This window comes from Orycteropus afer, unplaced genomic scaffold (assembly GCF_000298275.1).
Source record: "Orycteropus afer afer isolate SDZICR_OR568_19922 unplaced genomic scaffold, OryAfe1.0 scaffold00354, whole genome shotgun sequence".
In the NCBI taxonomy this organism is placed as follows: domain Eukaryota; kingdom Metazoa; phylum Chordata; class Mammalia; order Tubulidentata; family Orycteropodidae; genus Orycteropus; species Orycteropus afer.
In genome coordinates, this window is record NW_006921941.1 from 1,907,464 (window position 1) to 1,930,709 (window position 23,246).

A 23,246-nucleotide genomic window follows, 5' to 3' on the forward strand; every position below is an offset into this window, starting at 1 on the left:
CAAGATTATCTTCTGTGTCTGTGTTAATTGGTTTCCCTTTTCTTTGTTGAAGAGGGTCTGTGCAATCCTTCTGCCTAGTCCGCCATCTTGCCCCGCCTCCCTAGCATCTTTTTTTTACTGTTCAATCACAACCTATTATTTTCACTTAATGTAAGTGAGCTATTACTTTAAATGACTTTAATGTCATAATATGGACCTAATAATCTATTTAGCTACTTTCCATTGTTAGAAATGTAGGCTGATACCTATTTTTCCATTATTATGAGTAATACTGGATTAGTATCTCAGTACATACACTACTATATGCTAAGCATCTAGCCCAGTGTCTGACACATAGTAGGGAATTTGAAAAATGTGTTGAATGTTCAAGTGAATATAGCTGTGTCCATATTTTGAAGCATTTCCTTATTTCAACATGGAACTAGCAGGTGTGAATATTTTAACAGCTATTAAAATTGTGCTATTAAAAGCATTGTGCCAATTTTCAATGCCACTAGCAACACACACATCTTTTCGAAATGTTTACATCTTTTAAAGATGTCAACTTTTAAAAAGAGTTTATTTTAATGATACTGAAGTTTTCCCTGTTCCCAAGTGAAAATACTTTTGTGATTTATCTGTTTCTTCACAGATTTCTCTATTGGGATTTTAATATTTTTCTTACTTGTAGTTACTCTTTAAATAACAACCTTCCTTATTCTGAAAACCATGCCACTATTAATGTAGCCTAAGAATGCGAGATCCTTTTTGGTAGCCATGTCAAACTGTTTACCTAAACTAAGTTTAGAAGCAATGACAATGTCTAAGTTCCTTTCCCAATTGCCTCTGAACAGTTGTGTATTCCCTGTCTTGTACTTGATTCTTCTACCCTAAATGAAAAATAAAGAGCATGACAATACCTCCTGGCTGACAATGATCATCAAGAAAATGTCAATTTCTCATAATCATCACCATGTGTTTTTACTAACTTGTAACATTAATTTTTATTCAATTCTAGAAAAAAGAGAAAGCAGAGGTACCTGACTGACTGATGAAACTCCTGGTTCTGGGAGTGGTAATGCCAAGAGGGTCTTGGATAATCTCGAGTCCAGTGTAGGTTATACCTAGGTCCTTGATGAACAAACTTATTAGTGGTATGGACTGGCTCCATGAGATGTGTCAATTCTTCAAAACCATTTGACCTGGATACACTGGAACCCCAATTCCTCAAAGAGAATATTTCCACACAACATTACTAGGCTGCCAAATTTAGTAGCCAATTCAGTCATTATATTTTGCCTAAGAAAATAGGAATCCCTTCCTCCCCCATTTCTATTTATGCAGGTTTCCCCAGCAAGTAAACAACCTACCAGAAGAATGGATAACATGCAACTTAAAGTATATATATATAAAAAGACCTCCTTAGCTACAAATCTCACATATAAAACCTAAGACTTACCTTCTGATAGGACCACTCTGAAGGTCTTCAATGTAGTTTTTCCTTTCTATGCCATGTCCTCGGCATCTATTGAATACTAAGGAGCAGGTGAACTGTTAGAAGTAATTATACAAGCAGCACATCTTTCCCAGAAAGAGCAAATCAAAGCTTTAATCCATTAACCAATTATTCAGACAGTTATATACCACTATTTCCAGATATATCCCTTTATAAACTTTTGGCAGATTATCTTATATCAAAATAATTATAAACTTTATTTCAAAATTTGAGAAATCCACGTACATTTCCACCTTCAACTTTTACAAAAAGAGAAAAATAGTGACAATCCTCATACTTACATTCAATTGCATCATCTGGCCTCATGCCTTCTACATCAATCAAATATCTAACAAAACAACATAAGTTGGGTCATTTATATATACAAAAAGAAAAAAATCAAGTTTTTTTTTTAAAGTCTAATTTCACTTGCAAATACAGATATAAAAATCCTAAGAAATTATCAGCATATTGACTCCAACAATTATTAAATAATGATACCCCATGACCACACAGACACACACAAAAAGATTTTATTTCAAGAACAGAAAGATGATCCAGCTTTAGGAAATCTATCAATATAATTAGTTATATTAAGATAACAATATATGAAAAGAAACAAAATCCATACCACATTGACAAGACATTAAAAAACAGGTATCTCATAAAATTCAACAGTCATTCTTCATCAAAATGCTTTATGCAGTAAGAACAGGAGACTTCCTTAACATGACAGCTTTAATTAGGGAAACAAAAAGCAAAAATAAAACTGAGAAAACTACTAACATTAATCCACAAAATATCGTCTAACCAACCCGCACAGGCCAGATATTTAGGTGTCACCTTCATTGCCAGCCATTTCTTCCTTACCCTCATCCCCAATCCACGACCAAGTTCTGGAAACAATACTACTTAAATAGCTCTAGAATATGTCCCTATTTTCCCACCAAAATAATAACTGCATCCTGGTCCAACCCACCAGTATACTTGGACTTCTGCAAAAGCCTCCTAACTTGTCTTCTTGCTCCCACTCTCCCCCACTGCAATGTAGTCTCCACTCAATAACTTAAGAGAGAGGTTGAAAATGCAAATTTGATTATATTCCACACACTCACCCCCAACAACAAAGTCCAATGGTTTTCTACTGCTCTTAAAATAAAGTCTAAAATCTTAAAAATAGCCCTTAAAAAAAAAAAGTAGCATGATCTAGCTCCTACCACACTTACAGCTCCATGTTAATGCCATACTTCCATTCATGGCGCATGCTATTGGTTTCTTTCTATTTCTCCAGCAGAGTGTACACTTTCACTATAGAGTCTTTGCCAGAATTCTCTCCTCAACATCTCTATTTAGTTAATACCTATTCATCTTTCAGATAGTAGCTCAAATATCCCCCTGGGAAACCTCTAACCTCCCTGATAGGGTAAGATCCCTCCCATTATATACTCTCATGGGTCTATCTACCTCTCCTTCTTAACACTTGTTAAAATTGCAAACCTATAAGCATTTTTGTGATTCTTTAATGTCTTTTCCTCTAGACTGTTAGGATTCACAAAAGGAGGCGTGTCAAGTCTTTTTGCTCACAACTGTGTATCCAGCACAGTGCCTACAAATAACAGATGTTCAATAGATATTTTCTAAAGAATAGTGTAGCAACATCCATAAAGTAGAAGGGTATATATCATCAGACCTAGAATTTCCATTTTGAGTGAAATAATAACACATGTATTCAAAGATTTTCATACAGTAATTTTCATTAGTTCAATGTTTTACAATATAAAAACTTTATGTTCATCAATATAGAAATGAATAAAATGCAGCCTTTAAAAATAATGAGGTCTCCACATACTTCCATAGAAATATGTTTAGCACATATTAAGTTATAAAACAGAATGTTTAACTAAATACCATACCATTAAATAAATTATATATATGTATGTTTATATATATGCTGTTTTTTTATTTTAAGTGTGAAAAATCAGGTACTAAATTGTTAATGATAGTACTCTCTGGGTAGGGGGCAAGATTGCAAGGTACTCTCATTTTCTACTTTGTATATTTCTATATTGACTGCAATTTTTGCAACAAACTTATATTACTTCTGTAATCAGACAAAAACAACTTAAAATAGTCTGTTCTGGGATTGGCAACTCACCTACAGATGAGATAGCCAGTCCTGTTTAAACCATGCGTACAGTGGACCCCAATAAGTTTATCTATGAAACAAGAAATATAGTTAAGTAAGTGAAATACACATACTAAAAACAAATTGTACAATTTTCTGAAGAATAATATTTATTAGTTAGCACAATGCTACCACTACCTGAAAAGGAGTAACACTGAAAAGGAATGTGTTTTTCAGGAACATACTATAAAGAACCATTTGACATAAAGCCAAAACTCATTTTCCTTGGGCAATTTTGTATAGTCCCAGTCAGGCCCAATGGTGTAAAGTGGAAAAGGCCTGGTCAGATAGTAGCAGCTAAAACTGTATTAGACAAACCTATTTGTCTCAATATAGAATGTCCATCAGTAATTGGTTTAATTATAGGAAAAAGGAGTGGGGAAACAAGATTATGAGAAAAATAACATATGCTTCTAAATGAAGCAAATTAAATGTCTTCACTTTTGATACTGAACAGTAAAAAAAGCAAAAAGTTTCTATAGACTTTTGAGTTCCCAAAGCATTCCCATTCCTCCTCTCGTTTGGTTGTATGTCCTGTGAAGTATTCGGGGGAAACAGCATTATTTGTAGTTTTTAATGAAAAGCAAAGAAGCTCAGAGATGTGAGCCCAAACCTCACAGCAGACAAACAGAATTAAGGCTAGAGTCAAGTCTAAGATTTTTAAAAATACACCATAGTATTTCTTAGTCCATCATTAAAAACACTAATATATACCTCCTAAGCCAGGGCTTTCACAATCTTCCCTGTATATTCTCACTGAACTTAATTTATTCTTTTAGTATAATTAGCCATTGTCTCACAGTTACCACAGGTTTATCTTCCTAGATAGCTGTGATAACTGCCATTCAAGTCTGTATCTCCATGTCCTAACAATAAGCTGAAAAGGCTCTCGGGAAGTGTTTACTGAATCAACCTAACTTCTGAGTCTCTATCAGCTCTAGGCAGTGGACAGTGTAGTATTCTTTTCTTTGTCAGTGGACCTGTTATCTGTGAGAAGAGCTTATAGCAGAGGTACCCAAAATTGATCATAAGGCCCCAAGACTGCGATGGCAGGAACAGTGCAAGACACAATCAAGGTGGCACAATTCAGGCAGACCAAAAGACTTTCCAACTGACTACATACTCAGTGTACTGGATGTAACATGGGAACAGTGAAGATTCAGAAATATGCCTTCATGTACTTATAACGAACTTCTAGCCCTCATGGAACAAATTCACGCTGTGTGGTAAAGCAGCGAAGAAAGCAGACCCCTAACACTTTTAGGACCATTGCATAATAGCTTCATACAAAGAAGCATGGAAGCAGTGAACAGCCTGGTAGTTGTACTCTACACCATTTTAAAAGGTAATTATTTCTGTGACTATAGCTTACCAGCTTACACAACTCAGGTAATTTACCTCTTTTGGTGAAGCCATGGCTATCACAGGTAAAGTCAAGCCTCTCAAGTTTTAAAATTAAAAGTACAGGGGAAGACATGTATACAGTGAAGATATTTAAGGGCTAATGCCTACAGTAAGCAACAAAGTCACAGTTTGAAAATTTATCTTAGAACCTGCTGATCCTGTCTCACTCTCTCTCACCCCCTCTGCCCCCTATCTTCCCTCCTTCAGCTCTATTCCTTCTCCCTTTTTCCCTGCCATTTGGGGGAAAAAGGAAAAAAAAAAAAAAAGTCTATTTAGTATGTGTTAGATTTATTTTGGGAGCTCTGGTAGCGCAGTGCCTAAGTCACTTGACTGCTAACCAGAAGGTTGGCGGTTCAAACCTATCAGCCACTCCTCGGAAGGAAGATGGGGCAATCTACTTCCGTAGTGATACTGCCTTGGAAACCCAAGGAGGGGTCGCTATGAATCGGACATGACTCGACAGCACATAACAACAACAACAACAGTTTTATTTTTTAAAGTATACACTTCTCAAGCTCAATTTAGAAAGAGCATAAAACGAATGGTATATTCTGTGGGCCAATAGCTTTCCAAGGACAAAAGCTCCCTAGTCTTTAAAAATATGCCAAGTATCATGTTCTTTCTGTACTTAGATGCCAGAAAAAGGCAACTGAGTCCTTAAAATTATGAAGCTATAAGATCTATTTTTAACAGAGTAAGACAGATGTTAAAGCCGAACAAGAGAGCATTAGCCTTGGACTTAAGTTCTTCATCCTGAAGAATAAGACATGGTGGTGTCCTTCTTCACTTGTACCCAAAGTGGAAAAACAGAAATAATACATCTCATGAGGAAGCAAGTCCCCTGATCTGTTTTGTTTTGCTTCTAGGCATCTGTCTCACTCCTTTTGTTGTCTCAAATTTTATGTAAATCTAAGACCCTGAGATTCTTAATCTTTTCTCCACCTCTCATCTCTTAACCAATAATAAAATAATATTTTTATTCTATTATATATTTCCATTCAAATTTTTTAGAGAGATGAGAGAGCTAAGTCAGTTCATATATCTTACAAAAAACACTTTTCAAACTAGGTTAACTGTTCTACATGTGACTAGCAACAGGAAAAACTCCACACCTTATTAGCACTATCTGAATTTTCATCTTAACATTATCAAACACAGGAGCTTTAGTATCAGAACTAGTAAATATCCCCAACCTCATTCAAAATGCTTATCAAAGTTCAGATAAGGAAAGAAGAAGGAAAAAAAAAAAAACTCACCATTATCTTTATTTTCTTTCAGAAACCCATTAACAGCACATTTGAATTTAAAAATAGTGTCATCATCAGGCACCTGATGCCCAACTGTAAAAATTTTTAAGTAAGGAATAGTTTCTGGTAACTCCTATAAAGCAAAACAACGGAGATGTGCATTATTCCATTTATAGAGAAATAATTAAAAATTAATTAGAGTCAAAATATAAACCAAGAGATTATAATACATTTAGCATGTTAGTAATTCTGGTGAAAGAGCCATTTTTTCCCCTAAAGCTGCTTCAATGAGGCAGTATCGCTTGATTTTCATTAAAAGTGCAGAACACATAGTCAATAGATTTACAGATTGGAAAGCAAAGTACACGAGCATGAATGCATATGCAAATAAAAATTATATAAATAATTCCACCTACTATTTTACATTTCAAGGGCTAGTGCCTTCATAAAGTAGCTGCGATTTAAGTGGATTAGTAAAATAAGAGTCAGAAGAACAGGATTTGAGTTGTTAGCTGGTAAGTTCTAGGCATTATTGAGAACTGGTATTGCTGGAGTGGAAGAAAGCAGATAAAGACATAAGCAGAAAAGGTGAAAATTCTTTAGGTCTAAACTAAAATGGGAAGTACCAGTATAAATCCATGATGTATTTTGTATTAAAAACATCTTTACATATGTATGTCTGTGTATTTTGCCCTCCCTTCCCCCCATAAATTGAAACAATGTCAGCCTAGAAGCAGTAAAACCCCTCTAGCACTCAGATTGTAATCTATAAACACCATCCCCACAAAAAGAAATCAAAGCTCCTTGGAAAAATGGTTGATTTTAGGCCTGGGACAGGAAATGCCAAAATAAGCCTAGATCGTTTTTCATACAAACATACAAACAGAAAAAAAAAAAAAAAGTAATCAAAGATTTCTAAGGTCATGTCAAAAAAGACAGCAGCAAAACTGAGAAGTTCCCACTGGCCAAAGACATGGCTATTTGGGCCCCTGTATGGTAGCACAGTGCCTAAGGCACTTGACTGCTAACCAGAAGGCTGGCGGTTCAAATCCACCAGCCACTCCTCGGAAGGAAGATGGGGCCATCTACTTCCGTAGTGATACTGCCTTGGAAACCCAAGGAGGGTTGGCTATGAGTTGGGTCGCTATGAGTCGGGTCTGACTCGACAGCACATAACAACAACAATGGGAGCTCTGGTGGCCTAGTGCCTAAGGCATCTGACTGCTAACCAGAAGGCTGGCCTTTCAAACTCCCAGGAAGGAAGGTTGGGCAATTTACTTCTGTAGTGACATCGCCTCAGAAACCCAAGAAGGGTGGCTATGAATCGATCTGACTCCAAGGCAGTGAGTTTGGTTTTTTGGACTAGAATGTCAGGTTCATAAGGGCAAAAAGACTTTGCTCTGTTCCCCATTCCTAGAATAGTGCTTCCATGGAGAAAGTATTAAAAAAATAAATAAAAAAAATTTAAATGGAATCTAATCAAATCTCTACATTCAGCTTCAGATTTACAAAAAGAAAGGAAAAGGCTAAGGAATATGCTGACAACATATAGTGATGCAATCAGTGAAACCTAGAGAGGACAAACCACTTGATTTCTTAAAAATAAATAAAATTTAAGTTAGATTAAATAAGAGTTAAGAGACCTAACAAGCAATTGCAATGTGTAGTAGACCTTATGTGGATCTAATTCAAACCCTTAAAAACAATTTTTTACAGCATTTAGGAGACAACTGCAAATTCAAATAGTGCATATTTGATAATATTAAAAACTGATATTAAGGAATATAAGCTTTATCTTTTAAATATACATACCAAAAATGTATGATAAAATATGATACTGAGAATTTTCTTAAAATATGGCATGAAAAAGTACAGTATAGATGAAAAAAAGATTGCTGTGCATTGATAAATATTGAAGCTGGATGATGAGTTCATTAACACTCAAAAGTATTATATTTATTTTGATATATGCTTAAAATTTGTGATAACATTTTAAAGACAAGAACTGGGTTCAAGTTTCAATTCTTCCTCTTCTGAGCCTTAGTTTTATCATCTATAAAATTACTCATTATAATCTATCTTTTGAACTTAGTAAGCATTCAATAGGAGAAATTAATACTACTACTTTGTCAACACAGGATTGCTGTGAGAATTAACTAAGTTAAAGTGTGTGAAAGTGCTTTTAAATGGCTATACAAATATTAACAAACATTAATTAGGTTGTTACAGTTTCCAAAGATCAGACAACTGGTCTGAAAATAATTCTTTCCCACTGATATGTCACATGCAAGGAGCCAACAAAATATACAGGTCTCGGGAGAACAATGTGGAACAAAACTCAAAATCATTTGGAGAAAAAAAAGGGGGAGGACCAGGTTTGCTGGTCTGATAGAGCCTGGTGGAACCACTGAGACTATGGCCCCTAGGCTGCCCTTCAGGTCTGGAATTGAACCCACACCTGTGGTTTGCAGCCAAACAAAAGACAGGCATATGAGTTGAACATTTACCCGAGACAGATACACTCCTTGCAAAGAATAATCATGGGAGAAAGAAGGGCTGTTTATGCACAGGGAGACAGCTGAGGGGGCAGGAGTGCATGGAGGGATGGACACAGGGAAGAGGTAACTACCTGGAGGAAGTGGGAGGGGAGCTGTTGCATTGGGGTAAATTGTGGTCAATGTCATGAGACAAAGTGTATGTGAACTGCTGCATGAAAAATGAATTTGCTCTTTAAACTTTCACCCAAATCACAATTTAAAAAAATTTAAAAATCAGAAAAAAAAAAAAAAAAAAAAATTACAGGTCTCTGTATTAAACCAGAAGGTATTAGGATAAGAATGCATAAAATTTAGAGAATAACTGTTTTTTACCATGATGCTTAGACATGCTCAAACTACTTTTTAAAATAAGTGCTGAAGATATAATAGATAGTCCCTTTATTTCCTTTCAAGCCACTACTAGTCTTGCTAAAATTTATTTCATTTTCAAAATATAGCTATGGAAACTTATAGGTTTTCTTACGCACACAGAGAACCTACTGCCCAATATTATAGTTGGAGTCATCCTTTCAATCTTATTTTGCAATAGCAATTAGAAACAGGTTAAAAGTTCCCTTTTTGAACTATTAATCATGAAAAAAGACCAGGCTTCACAGTAACATACAATGACAACTACCAGGTTGTGAATTATTATAGTATCAGAATGAAGAGGGTTCACTTTCAAGAACATGAGCTACCCTTCGACCTCTTTTCAAATAAGGATTCCATTTACCTCTGGGTTATAGTAACGTTGAGTATATGTTAAATCAATAATCAGTCCAAGTTCTTCATTTTGTTCTTGGATTTTATTAAAAAGATCCAAAGGGGAAAAACATTCTTCCGGAGCAAGATGCTTTTCAAAACTCTGTTAGAGAATGAAATAAGAAAGAATAAATGTATACTTAAGATTATATATATATAATATCATCCATTTATTCAAGTCCTGTGATGTCAGTATCCAATGAGCTTCAAAGAAAAGTTTCTACTCTTCTGGACCTTGCAAGCTATAGTATAACGCTTTCTTCTGGGGATATCAAAAGGAAGAAAATAAGCTCACTTCTATGTATTTATTTGTTTGTTTATGCTTATCTCCCAATCCAAAATATAAATCCCCAAACGGCAGGGACCATGCTGATTTTGTTCACCACTCTGTCTCTAGCTCCAAGCAGACTGCCTGCTCATATTTAGTGCTTCTTGAATATCTACATACATGAAGGATTGTTCTTGTTGCTAAATTCTTTCAAATATATGACTTATTTCAAGATTCTGTACCCTGTTCCACTCATATGTTTGGCTATTCAAATGCCAGCAACACACTTTTAATATGGTTTAATATCTGGTAGGCTGGATGCCCTCCATTATTTTATTTTTTATTTTTTAGAATATTCTTATTTATTTTCAGAATACATAGGTTTTAGAATCAGCCTCACTCAGAAAATCCCTACTATTGAAATAATATTAAGTTTATAAGTTAACTCAGGAAGATTTGACAGATTTATGATATTGAGTATTCCACATAATATTGTAAGAAAGACTCTGAAGAGTGAATTAATTATAACAAGGCATACAATCTCACCAGTTAGTTTCTTGCAAAGACGTTGTGTTGATGGATCAATTACCATCTCCATCTATCTGAACAATAACAAAAAACCCCAAATAGATTCCAACTCATAGCAACCCTAGAGGACAGACCACAGTCACCCAACAGGGTTTCCAAAGCTGTAATTTTTATGGAAGCAGACTACCTCATATTTCTCCCACGGAGCAGCTAGTGGACTTGAACTACTGATTCTTTCAACTAGCAGCTGAGCACTTTAACCACTGCAACACCAAGGCTCCTCAATCTGAATGATAACTAACCTTAAATACTTAAAAGTCACAAATCCTCTAGAAAGCCTTCTCAGTTACCCGTCTGGGTAATCAGTTTCCCCCTCCCTCTGAATTCCTATAGTGTTTGTTACCACAGTATTTGTTTGACCCTTATCATATCCTACTATTTCAGTGTGCTTGAAAAGTGACTGTCACAAGGTGAGGCTGCTTTGACTTGGGTGACTTCCACGAGACACAGAGAAAATTATGTCCACATTTCAAAGTCAAACAGGGGTATTTCACTTCCCCAACTCTACTTCATGAGTAACTACACTGGGGGCAGTTATACATCTTTGTAATCCCATTTATGGTAATATATTAGTCTGCAAGTGCTGCTATAATAGAAATACTATCACTGAGTGACTTTAAAAAACAGAAATTAATTTTCTCACAGTTCGGGGCTAAGCAGTCTGAATTCAGTGAGTGGCTCTAGGGGGACGTCTATTTCAGCTTCTCAAACCAAACCTATTACCAGGGAGTACATTCTGATTCAGCGACACTGTAATAGTTCTACTGTAGTAGACACTGTAGTTCTGCTCTATAGAACTGCCCCAAAGGGTTTCCAAGGCTGTAATCTTTATGTTGCCACATCTTTCTTCTGTGAAGTGGCTAGTGCCAAACTTTCAATTAGCACCAAGCACTTAACCACTATGCCACCAATTTCAGCTTCTAGTAGCTGGCAATCCTTGGAGTTCCTAGGCTTGTAAATCCATCCACCACCATTTTTACCACACAGAATCTAATTTCCCCAATTTGTGCTTTCTTCTGTGTCTAGTCTGCTTTTAATAACTCAGAAATGATTAAATTTAGGGCATATCCTACACTGATATGGCCGCATTAACCTAACAAAGATAACCGTATTCCTAAAGGGAATTCCATCTAAAGGTCAGAATTCCAACATATATTTTTTTGGGGGGGGGCACAATTTAATCATAACAGGTACCTTAAACAATCCTAAGGAGCTCTGGTGGCATAGTGGCTAAGGCATTTGACTGCTAACTAGAAGGTCAGCAGTTCACACCCACCAGCCACTCCAGGGAAGGAAGATGGGGCATTCTACTTCTGTAAAGATTTACAGCCTCGGAAACACAATGGAGTCGCGATGAGTCAGAGTTGACTTGATGGCAGTGAGTTTGGTTTTTTGTTTTGTTTTGTTTAAAATAACAATCCTAACACTAGCTAAACTAACTTGAGTACACAGAACTAGAAGAAATCTTCATTGATGACAACATACAGTAAAGATCTGTGGCTGTGTGGTTGTGTTCCTGGCTTCTCTCCTCTTGTTCACATAGTTTCAGGCAAGGGGCTGAGCAGGGACTGTTCTGAAAGCCCAGGAATGGCCACAGAGCAGGGACTTAAGGAGTTAGGACAACTCTACTTAGAGAGGAGGAAGGATATAAGAGAAAATTCAGAGTAACTGCAAATGTTGTTGGGGAGTCAATTCATTTATTTCACAAAAATTGGTTAATTATTTATTAACTTTAAACACTATGCTTTATTTTTGTGGGTGTGGATGTGAATAATAACTAATTCTTAAGTTCACAGATGCACATGAGCTGATGTAGCAGGTGAAAAAGAAACCCTGACCTATGAATCACAAATGAAAAAATTCCTAGTACATTCAAATTGGACATCTCCTGACACTAATCCTTGCTACACACTGGGCAAGTTTAGTGATGAAATCTGTAAGTCAGTATTTGTCTTCACTTTTTCTTCTCACCTTTTTTATATCTGTCAATGTTTTTCCCAACCACCTTTCCTAGTCCAAACAAAAACCACAATCTTCAGAGTTTCCATTCTGAAATCCTGGCCTTGCTGATATAGGGGATTTTGTTGGCTGAGACAATGGGAGGGAAGCGGTGTTACTGGCATTTAGCGGTGAAGGGGTCATGGAAGCTAGATGTCTTGCCAAATTCAGACTAGACCTACAAAATGAAATGTGGCCCACATTCTGAATGACTTTTGAATATATAGTCCAACATTCATATAGGTGAAAAAATGGTTTATAATTATCTAAGCCGTAGAACCTAACTTCATTTCACAAATAAACACAAAGCATTTTTTCAGTTTCAATATACACTGAATTTTCCAAGATAGTAATAATCTTATCAATCAAGTAAAGACTGTACTTTGTTATGTTTGGAAATCTACCAAAAACTATTCATTGCTATAGTAATTATGTTCATTATTATGGAAATCCACCTATACAGTCTAGATTTATAGCTCTTGCATTCATGGTATAAGCAACTATTTCTGTCCAAACATTTATATATTGAAATGCATATTATTGTATTATAAATTACTTTTATTTTACTTATTCTTTATATTATATTTAGAGCACTACATAGATCTTTCTTTAAAAATCAAGTAAGGACATAGGTTTTACTTACCAATGAATTTCATCGCAGGATAGTAAAGTAGGCACTACAAAGTATTTGCTATAAAAAGGGGAAACAAAGGGTAGCAGAGTAGACCTACTGTTCTACAAAGTGAATCCTGATTTTTTAAAGAATATTGAATTAACTTGTGCTTACCTTTTTCAAAGGAACTTTGAAAGCAATGAAACGAGTCCCAGGCATCCGCTGTCCAAGTGGGAGGTAGTCTTTCCACCTATTAGATACATTTTATGTCATCCAAATTATATGTCAGCCTTGTCTTCCTGCACAGGATAAAAGCCCCTTCAAAGTGGGAAGCACAGCCCACACAGTATGTCTCTTCTTTTCTTGTCCTGGCATTTTTCACCATTTTTTCATTCCACCTAGTAATAACCTATGTTCTCCCTCTTCCTGTTTCTCTATCTTTAAAACAGATGTAAGACCACTAAACAGTTGAAATGTATTCACAAATAAGGTACTTCTAAAACCAAAGAAGGCTAGAATGTCTATATTCCTGATAAAACTTAGCCCAGTACTGAACACTAAAATGTCATTAACGCACACGTGGTGACTATAATAGTGTAAAATCAGTTATTATATTTTATAGTTTATTTTAGGAGCTCTGGTGATGTAGTGCCTAAGGCACTTGACTGCCAGCCAGAAGGCTGGAGGTTCAAACCCACCAGCCACTCCTCGAAAGGAAGGTTGGGCAATCAATCTACTTCCATAGTGATAATGCCTCCAAAACCCAAGAGGGGTCTCTATGAGTTGGAGACGACTCCACGGCACTTAACAACAACAATAGTTTATTTTAATCCTCATAGAACTAATGCCATCAAATCCTATCAGTAGAGAATTCTGAGTTCATATTTTAAAAGAAAACCTGACAGAAAGGGACTGTGAACTTTACTTTATAATCCTAGGACACATAATGAAAAATAAAATTTGAACTGACTTCTACAGAATGATTTAGAATTAATTAGGCAAAGATGGGGTGTGAAACATGAAGAATATTTCAAGATGAATTGAAAAAAAAAAAAAAAAAAACCTCAGTGCTGTCCAGTGGGACCCAACTCATAGCGACCCCTCCTTGGGTTTTCGAGGTATCACTAAGGAAGGAGTTTGTCCTACCTTCCCTTCCATGCAGTGGCTGATGGGTTTGAACCGCCAGCCTCCTGGTTATCAGTCAAATGCCTTAGGCACTATGCCACCAGAGCTCCCAAGACCGAGTAGCACATACAAAATCCCCCACCTCCCCCCATCAGTATAACTAAAGCATAGAAAGTGAGAACCAAAGTGGCACAGATGGGGCTAGAGAAGCAGAAAAGATAGCAGACAATGCGGAGCCTTATATCAGTTTTAGGAGCTCTGGTGGTGTAGTGCCTAAGGCATTTGACTGCTAACCAGAAGCCTGGCGGTTCAAACCCACAAACCACTCCTCCAAAGGAAGGTTGGGCAACCTACTTCCACAGTGATACCACCTCGGAAACCCATGGAGGGGTGACTATGAGTCGGATCCGACTTCATGGCAGTGAGTTTGGTTTTTTATGTTAGTTTTCCTTCTTCTTCTTCTTTTTTTAAAAGTAAGCTATTTATGAACAGTATTCTGTTAAAAAGATTTCTTAGCTCTACTGTGACACTTTGGAATGAACCAAGAGTGGGCATATGGGGACTAGTTAGGACCCAACAGCAACAGGTCAAGCAAGATGTATGCTGAAGTGTACGGGGAAAGAAGCTCACAGATGCAAACAGACCTTCAGGAAAAAAAGAAGGCGACTTAGATATGAGATGGGGACAAGAATGTCTCAAGGAGTGAAAATGAGTATACGACACATACGAAGAAAATCTCTAACTTAATCATGTGAACATACTGAAGAAGATCTCTCAAATAGACCTGTTAGGAAGCAAACCTGCAATGAATCCAAACTAACTTTAGATGGAAGATCTGGGGGCAGTATTGGAGGGTACTTTCACTCAACCTTAGTTATCACTCACATTTTCTGTGCCAAAATAACACAGCCTGAGAAATTGGAAGGCCCCATTGTGGGAAACAAGGGATGTCCGATCTTAAAGCTGTCTTTCCCTATTTTATCCGAGTGGCAGTGGCCAGAGCCTCGCTTTTAAAAAGATGGGGAGAAATCACGGAGTATCACAGATCATGTCCGTTTCAGCTACTTAACTAACAGTGGTTCTAAACAAAAGGCGGCCGAGTCAAGAGCGCAGCGGCGAGGGTGAGAGGCGGAGACCACAGAAATGAAACCCGGGCCCTTAAGCTACGCGCCGGAGGAGCCAACCCCAGAGTCAAGGCATATTACCTTTCTGGGATGTGATTTTTGCCCTTCTTTTTGGATGAGGCATGTCCAGAAAACACGCGTCCCCGGCCCCTGTCGCTGCGAGCATGATGCCACTGGCTCATGTGGGCGCCAAGATGCCGCCCACCCAACGCCAACAGTGCCCAAAACGCCAGACCCACGCCCTCAGTACAAGAACAAGAGCCTAGACCGGAAGTGTCTGGGCACCGACCCAGGCAGCGCCTGAGCCTCTTGCTACTGCGCGTGCGCCATTGCACGTCGTGCTATCGTCACCACGCTGGCTTTATTGGAAAGTTTAATTAGTAAACAAGACTGTTGGCTACAGTGCCCTTCTTTGGTGGCGACCGGTAGCACAGGTCGATGAGTTTGTGTACGTATCCTTTAGCATTCAAGTAGTGCAAGGCATTCAATGAAGTTAAGTCCCACTGCCCCTAATTTGTTCTTCCGGATGTTTTCTAAGTGCTTACATTCACACTTATTGTATATTTACTGTGCACAAATACTTATTTTCACGTGTATGTACATCCTCTTATTTTGTACAGATAGCAACATAATGTATGTATTCTACAATATATCTTGGGCAGTGATTATACCAGTTAATATATACATACATACATTCTATTCTTTTTCGTAGGTGCAAGGTATCGTATTGATTATAAGTACCATAATTACAAGTACCACAATTTATTTAACTAGTCCAATATTGATTAATTGTTTCCAGGTTTTTGGTTTTTTGTTTCCTCTCTGTTGCAGACATTGCTGCAGTGTGAACATTCTTATCTATATTTCCAGTGATATCTAAATTTCTGGACATAGAATTGCTGGAATGACAGATTTGCAAACTTAAAATCTTAAAATTTTGAGAGGTACTGTCTAATTACTCTCCAAAAATGATTGTATCAACATGTGTTCCTATCTACAAACTTTTATTGGGTTCCTGCTGTGTGCCAGTTATCATGCTAAAGGTTGAAGACATGTACCAAAAAATAGCCAAGACAAATAAGAGTGGAGTTCAAGTTCAAGATTTCCACACATTATCAGGCATAGGGATCTGTTCGAAGAACTCTGAATTCTGCTACAAAGGTCAGCATCTCCTACAGTTGGTCTGATGACAGAATAGACTACTAAATTCTGCAGTGCCTAAGGCATTTGACCGCTAACCAGAAGACTGGTGGTTCAAACCCACCAGCCACTCCTTGGAAAAAAGATTGGGCAATCTACTTCCCTAGAGATACTGCCTCAGAAACCCAAGGAGGAGTGACTATGAGTCGGAACTCGACAGCAGTGAGAATGAGAATTTTTTAAAAGTTTCTGATTTCTGAAAGTAACATATGTACATTGTTAGTAATCTTCACAACCATTCTGGAACTGGGTAAATTGATGCTCAGAAAGGTCTGAATTATTGAATAAAGGAATGGGAAAAAAGATCACTAGCTTTAACATTTCTGGCATATTCCAACCAAGTCTGTGTTTACAAGAATTTATGGTTCTAAAACTTCCACATAATTAAGAATGGTCCAATGTTAGCAAATTGCTCATTGGGAAATCAGCATAAGTTAGTACTATGTAGTACTAACTAAGATTTAGGCACATCCCAGTTTGGCATTAATCATAAAAGATTCTGGGAATTTATGAAATAAGTATCCAACAGGTAGGTAATAGCCAAAAGTGCAAATGGTAAAAATGACTATAGATATGACAGTATACAAAATGTGACATAAATCTGCCAGAAACTAAAAACTTACATTGATCCTGCACTTCCAATTTGATAAAAGACACAAGCTTGGGGTGGGAACAAACTCCGTTATAGTTCACACAATAAAGTACAGACCTAGGCAGAACAGGATTTCCAGAAAGTATTGGCACTAGCAAAGAGTAGGCTTTTGAATAAGAGTGGGCCCAACATGTAGTAAAATAATGCCTTGCAGGTACCTATTATGCTGAAATAGACTCTAAAGGAAAAAGGGATATTTGTAACATCAAACAGCTAACAAGTTGACACTAACAAAACCACAAATATGTAGCAGAGCTCCAAATAAAATGCAGTGGTTTGAAGGACACTATTTTTCAATAAAAAGCAAAAAGTGGCAATGGTGAAAGTAAAAAAGAGCTGCAGGGGTAGATGGATGGGGTATGTTACACCAAAGCAAGTCCCAGTTATCTTGATGGATCCACAAAATGTAAGGAATGAGTCTCTGGGACAAGGCAGTTTCCTAATTATGAAATTTGAGGCTTTAGGGACCTGATTTTAAGTTCCAGAATGTAGGACTAAAGCTCTTTAGGTACTTCTTACCTGTAAGATTTACTTTAGTGGTTAAGATGATGCTAAGCCTTTAAGTTAGAGTCAAATATCTGGAACTATGAGGAGAAAATTTTACACACTCTAGGGATCAGGAGAGCTTAACTATATCTGGTGTTTGCATAAATAGAACTGAATATTGGAACAGAATATTTTAATATGCAAAGATTCCACTGCTACCAGAAATTTCCCCTGACACTTAACAATCTTACACTACTCATCCTAATCTATAATATGTATGACTTCCCTTGATATCCGTGGGAACACAGAAAAAACAGATACTGATCTGGTTTGCAGATATTTAGTACATGTTGTTAGCCTCACATTACATACTAGTATCATGGAAATGGAATGGATAAAGATCAATATCCTAAGCATTGTTGTTGTTGTTATGTGCCATCGAGTTGGACCCGACTCATAGAGACCCCTCCTTGGATTTCGAGGCAGTATTACTACAGAAGCAGATTGCCCCATTTTCCTTCCAAGGAGTGGCTGGTGGACTGGAACTGCTAGCCTTCTGGTTAGCAGTCAAGTGCCTTAGGCACTATACAACCAGAGCTCCCATCCTAAGCATTAGTGAGCTGAAATGGACTGGTATTGGCTATTTTGAATCAGACAATCATATGACCTTCAATGCCAGAAATGACAAATTGAAGAGAAGGGGTGTTGCACTCATTGTTAAAAGGAATATTTCATCACTATTCTGAAGTACAATGCTGTCAGTAACAGGATAATATCCATACACCTACCAGGAAGACCATGAATACCACTATTATTCAAAACTACTGTTATTCAAATTTACCCACCAACCACTAAAGCCAAAGATGAAGAAACTGAAGATTCTTACCAACTTCTGTAGTCTGAAATTGACCAAACATGCAATCAAGATATATTAATTTTACTGGTGATTGAAACATGAAAGTTGGAACTGAAGAATCATCAGTTGGAAAATATGGTCTTGGTGATAGAAATGACGCTGGAAATCACATGTTAGAATTTTGCAAGATCAATGACTTACTCATTATGTATAACTATTTTCAACAGCAAAAAGTGTGGCTATACATGTAGACCTCACTAGATGGAATACACAGGAAACAAATTTACTACATCTGTGGAAGGAAGAGATGGAGAATCTCAATATTCTCAGCCAAAACAACACTAGGAGCTGTGTGTGAAACAGATCATAAATTGCTCATATGAAAGTTCAAATTGAAGCCAAAGAAAATAAAACAAGTCCGTGTGAGCAAAAATGCATCCTTGATTATATCCCACATGAATTTAGAGACCATCTGAAGAACAGAATTGATGCATTGAATACAATGACCAAAGACCAGATAAGTTTGTTGGATGACATGAAGAACATCATACATGAAGACAGCAAAAGGTCATTAAAAAACCAAACACCTTGGGAGAGAGAACCACTGGGCCTGCCAACTCAGGACCATAGTATTGGGGGACACCAGGCTCAATTGGCACAACATGACACACAAAAAATCTTGTTCCACAACCATGAAGAAAACCAAGGATTCATGGAAACAATTAGTCCAAGCGACTGGTACACCATGTGATCCTCAGCCTATGCAACTGTGAGACCAGAAGAACTAGATGGTGCCCAGCTACCACTGTCAACCACTCAGAGGGGGATCTATGTAGGAGATTCTGGATAGAGTGGTAGAACAATGTGGAACAAAACTCAAAATCATTTGGAAAAAAAAAGAAAGGGACCAGGTTTGCTGGTCTGATAGAGCCTGGTAGAACCACTGAGACTATGGCCCCTAGCTGCCCTTCAGGTCTGGAATGGAACCCACACCTGTGGCTTCCAGCTGCACAAAAGGCAGGTGAACATTTACATTAGGTAGATACACTCCTTGGAGAGAACAATCATGGGAGAATAGAAGGGCTGTGTATGCACAGGGACATAGCTCAGGGGGCAGGAGTGCATGGAGGAAAGGACACAGGGAAGAAGTAACCATGGGAAGGAAGTGGGAGGGGAGCTGTCACATTGCGGTAAATTGTAGTCAATGTCATGAGACAAAGTGTATGTGAGCTGCTGTATGGAAAGTGAACTTGCTCTGTAAATTTTCACCCAAATCACAATTTAAAAAATTTTCCACAACATACTTTGATGAGTAGTGACTGGGGCCTTAAAAGCTTTTGAGCGACCATCTAAGATGCAGCTAATGGTCCTTGTATGAAATGAAGAAGAGTGAAGAAAATCAATGGCTTTTGGAAACAATTAGTCCAAGGATATGATGGACCTTGAGACCAGAAGAACTAGATGGTGCCTGGCTACTGATGCCACCCGCTCAGGAAGGAATCAAAACTGGAGGTCTGGATAGAGTGGGAGGAAAAACATGGAACAAAATTCAAAACACAATAATAACAAACAGAACTACTGGTTGGATAGAGTCTAGTGGGACTCCCAAGACTATGGCCCTGGGATACACTTCAGCCCTGAGATAGGACTCACTCCCAAGGACTGGCTTGCAGCCCAATAGTAGAAAGACTTGCATGCAGAACATCTAACCCAGGGCGATGCACCCAAGTTATCTATGGAGATACATACCTTGGAGCAACTGGCCACGAGGCATCAGAAGGGCAGAATTCACATGGAGAGGAAGCAGGACAGACAGTAGTGCATAGTTAAGAAGGGGATGTGGGGGTAGTGTCACAGGGAAGGGAGGAGGTGAGAGTTAGGAAGGAGGAGATGATGGTTAGGGATGATAATTGGAGAGTGAAACCAAATGTACATGAACTGTTGAATGTAAAACAAATTCTGCACTGTAAATTTGCACCCAAAACACTTTAAAATAAATAAATAAATAAAAGATCACAACCTTGAAAACCCTATGGAGCAGTTCTATCCTGCACAGCGTTTCCATAAGTTGGAATATACTCCATGGCAACTAAAAATAAAAATAAAAGAAAAAAGATGGGAAAGGAAGAAAAGACCAAAATGGATGTCAGAAGAGACTCTGAAACTTGCTCTTGATTGGAGGATTGCTAAAGCAAATGAAAGAAATGAGGAAATAAAAGAGCTGAACAGAAGTTTTCAAAGGGAGGCTCGAGAAGACAAAGTAAAGCATTATAAGGAAATGTGCAAAGACCTGGAGTTAAGAAACCAAAAGGGAAGAACATGCTTGGCATTTCTCAAGCTGAAAGAACTGAAGGAAAAAAATCAGGCCTTTAGTTTAGTTGCAAGCTCTGGTGGTGCCTAAGGCAGTTGACTACTAACCAGAAAGCTGTGGTTCAAACCCACCAGCCACTCCTCAGAAGGAAGACTGGGTAATCTACTTCTATAGAGATACCGCCTTGGAAACCCAAGGACAAGTTGCTATGAGTCTAATTGACTCAACGGCAGTGAGGTTTTTTTTTTTTTTTTGTATGGGCAAACTATTGAAAGATGCAGGAAGCATCAAAAGAAGATGGAAGGTACCAAAAAGAATTGGTCGATATTCAATCATTTCAAGAACCAATGGTATTGGAGGAAGAAGTCCAAGCTGCACTGAGAGAATTGGTGAAAAACAGTGGTCCACGAATTAACAGAATACCCACTGAGATGTTTCAACAAACAGATGCAGCACTTGAGGTGTTTATTTATCTATGCCAAGAAATTTGGAAGACAGCTACCTGAGCCATATGTCTACACTACTTTGTGACAGTCACGAAGTTAGTGAGAAGCACACTGACCAGGCAAACAAAAACAGAGGCAATCCAGGCCAACCAAGTAGGGCTGACTACAAACATCCCTCCTTATGTTTAGGTGCATGGTATTAAAAAAAAAAAAAACACCTCACTGCCGAATCCGACTCATAGTGACCCTCCTTGGGTTTCTGAGGTGTTGTTGTTGTTGTTGTTGTTGTTATGTGCCGTCAAGTTCCGAGGCAGTATCACTACGGAATTAGATTGCCCAACCTTCCTTCTGAGAGTGACTGGTGGGTTTGAACTGACAGGCTTCTGGTTAGCTGTCAAATGCCTTAGCACTATGCCACCAGAGCTCCTAGGTGCATGGTATAACTCACCACAATTCCTTTTCCACAGCCTCTTTTTTAAGCTTCTCTACAAAATTCATCCTGTCAAGTTCATTCAAGATGCTCCAAAATATATCATAATCAAGAGAAAAACATGCAACATATCTTACAATGTTATATTCCTTAGAAACACATTGATTGACAAGGAAAAAAGAAAGAAACATGGGTGGAACCAGAGTGTTTAAAAGCAATCTATGTTCTACAAACATGCTGCCATAATGAAGGGCATAAATGAGGTAATATGACAAAATGAGGGGAAAATATTTAAGATTATTTTCTTTAGTGCACAGGATTCATGGCAACTGCCAAACTAGCTAGCTACATAAAAAACAACACTGAATCTCCTAACTCTGAGTTAATACTAAATAGTTTGACATTTACAAAATGAGATAAAACATTTCAACTTGTTTCTTACAGAAACAAATAAACCCATGTGAATGCTTTTTTTCCTATACCCTTTCACCTTGCCCATTCCCTATTCTCCACTAATGTCCTCCTCTTTTTCTAATATTGTCCTAGTCATTTTGCTTAGCCTTGCACCCAAATGTGGCAGAGAATCCTAGAGGCCCAAGATTCTATGGTGGCTGTTTGCAAGGTGGGGGGGAGGAGGCTACAGTAACTGCCACATTAGATACCCGTATGTGGGAAGGATGCGGGAAAGTATCCCAGATGCCACTCAAATATGAAAAAAAGTGGGATGCTAAGATGCCTGTATTGCCCCAGAAACAGACAATTGCCTGTTTTGCCCCAGAGGCAGACAATTCTGGACAAGAGAATTGCAACCAAAGGCAGAAGAAGGAAGATGTGTAGTAGGCCATGGCTTCTAACTCTTTGGTGTCTGCTTCTAATAAGGACAGTCCATTTTATGAAGCATGAAGTCATTGAGAAGATCTCTACTTCTGGAAGTTGACAGAAAGTAACAGCCATGAGTATAAGAATACAAGATCAGGGCTTATCCCGGAAACAATGCTTATAATGAAGGAGGGGGTGGGGGAGAGCAGAAGAGAGATGGGAGTCCAACCTGGCCCACACAAGTCCAGGCAAAGGATGGGAGGACTGAAGAAAAAATTAAAAAGAAAAAGCACCTGGGACGTTGTCATTCCCCACGAAATGCAGTCAAGCAATGCTACCATCCTCTTCAACCAAGTTACAAAAAGAGCTCTTTAATCCCTTCCTTTGAACCTTTGAAAGTTGCGGTAAGTTCACTGTTCAGATCAATTGACATGGTTTCAGAACAGCTTTAATTGCTCAACTTACATGTCTCTTTCCCTCCTTCCTAAGGATATTAACTATATACTATGTATAATTATATATATAAATGTATAATTATATATATGTGTGTGTGTGTGTGTTGTTGTTGTTGTTATGTGCCGTTGAGTCAGCCCCCACTCATAGCGACCCCTCCTTGGGTTTCCGAGGCGGTATCACTATGGAAGTAGATTGCCCAACCTTCCTTCCGAGGACTGGCTGGTGGGTTTGAACTGCCAGCCTTCTGGTTAGCAGTCAAGTGCCT

General features: G+C 37.9%; 2 protein-coding genes across 2 annotated transcripts in view; one reads left to right on the forward strand and one right to left on the reverse strand.

Annotated features, from left to right (window-relative positions):
* Positions 1-802: 802 nt before the first annotated feature.
* Positions 803-15,507, reverse strand: DUSP11 (dual specificity phosphatase 11). The gene is made up of 9 exons (XM_007952669.2): positions 15,407-15,507; positions 13,251-13,326; positions 9,581-9,712; positions 6,320-6,443; positions 3,630-3,690; positions 1,777-1,823; positions 1,439-1,514; positions 1,020-1,205; positions 803-869 (listed from the first exon to the last, which is right to left on the reverse strand). The coding sequence occupies exons 1-9, from the start codon at positions 15,505-15,507 to the stop codon at positions 803-805; spliced, it is 870 nt and encodes a 289-aa protein (XP_007950860.1).
* Positions 15,508-15,519: 12 nt separating this feature from the next.
* Positions 15,520-23,246, forward strand: part of CUNH2orf78 (chromosome unknown C2orf78 homolog) — a 21,227-nt gene continuing 13,500 nt past the window's right edge. The window contains 1 exon segment of the mRNA XM_042782513.1: positions 15,520-15,571. Coding sequence (XP_042638447.1) covers positions 15,520-15,571 — 52 coding nt within the window.

Coding starts and splice junctions, on each gene's coding strand:
- DUSP11 (XM_007952669.2), bottom strand. CDS start 15,507: ATGAGCCAGTGGCATCATGCTCGCAGCGACAGGGGCCGGGGACGCGTG. Junction 6,444..9,580: donor AACGTTACTATAACCCAGAG/GTAAATGGAATC, acceptor TTTGCTTTATAG/GAGTTACCAGAAACTATTCC. Junction 1,206..1,438: donor CAGAGTGGTCCTATCAGAAG/GTAAGTCTTAGG, acceptor ATTCTCTTTGAG/GAATTGGGGTTCCAGTGTAT.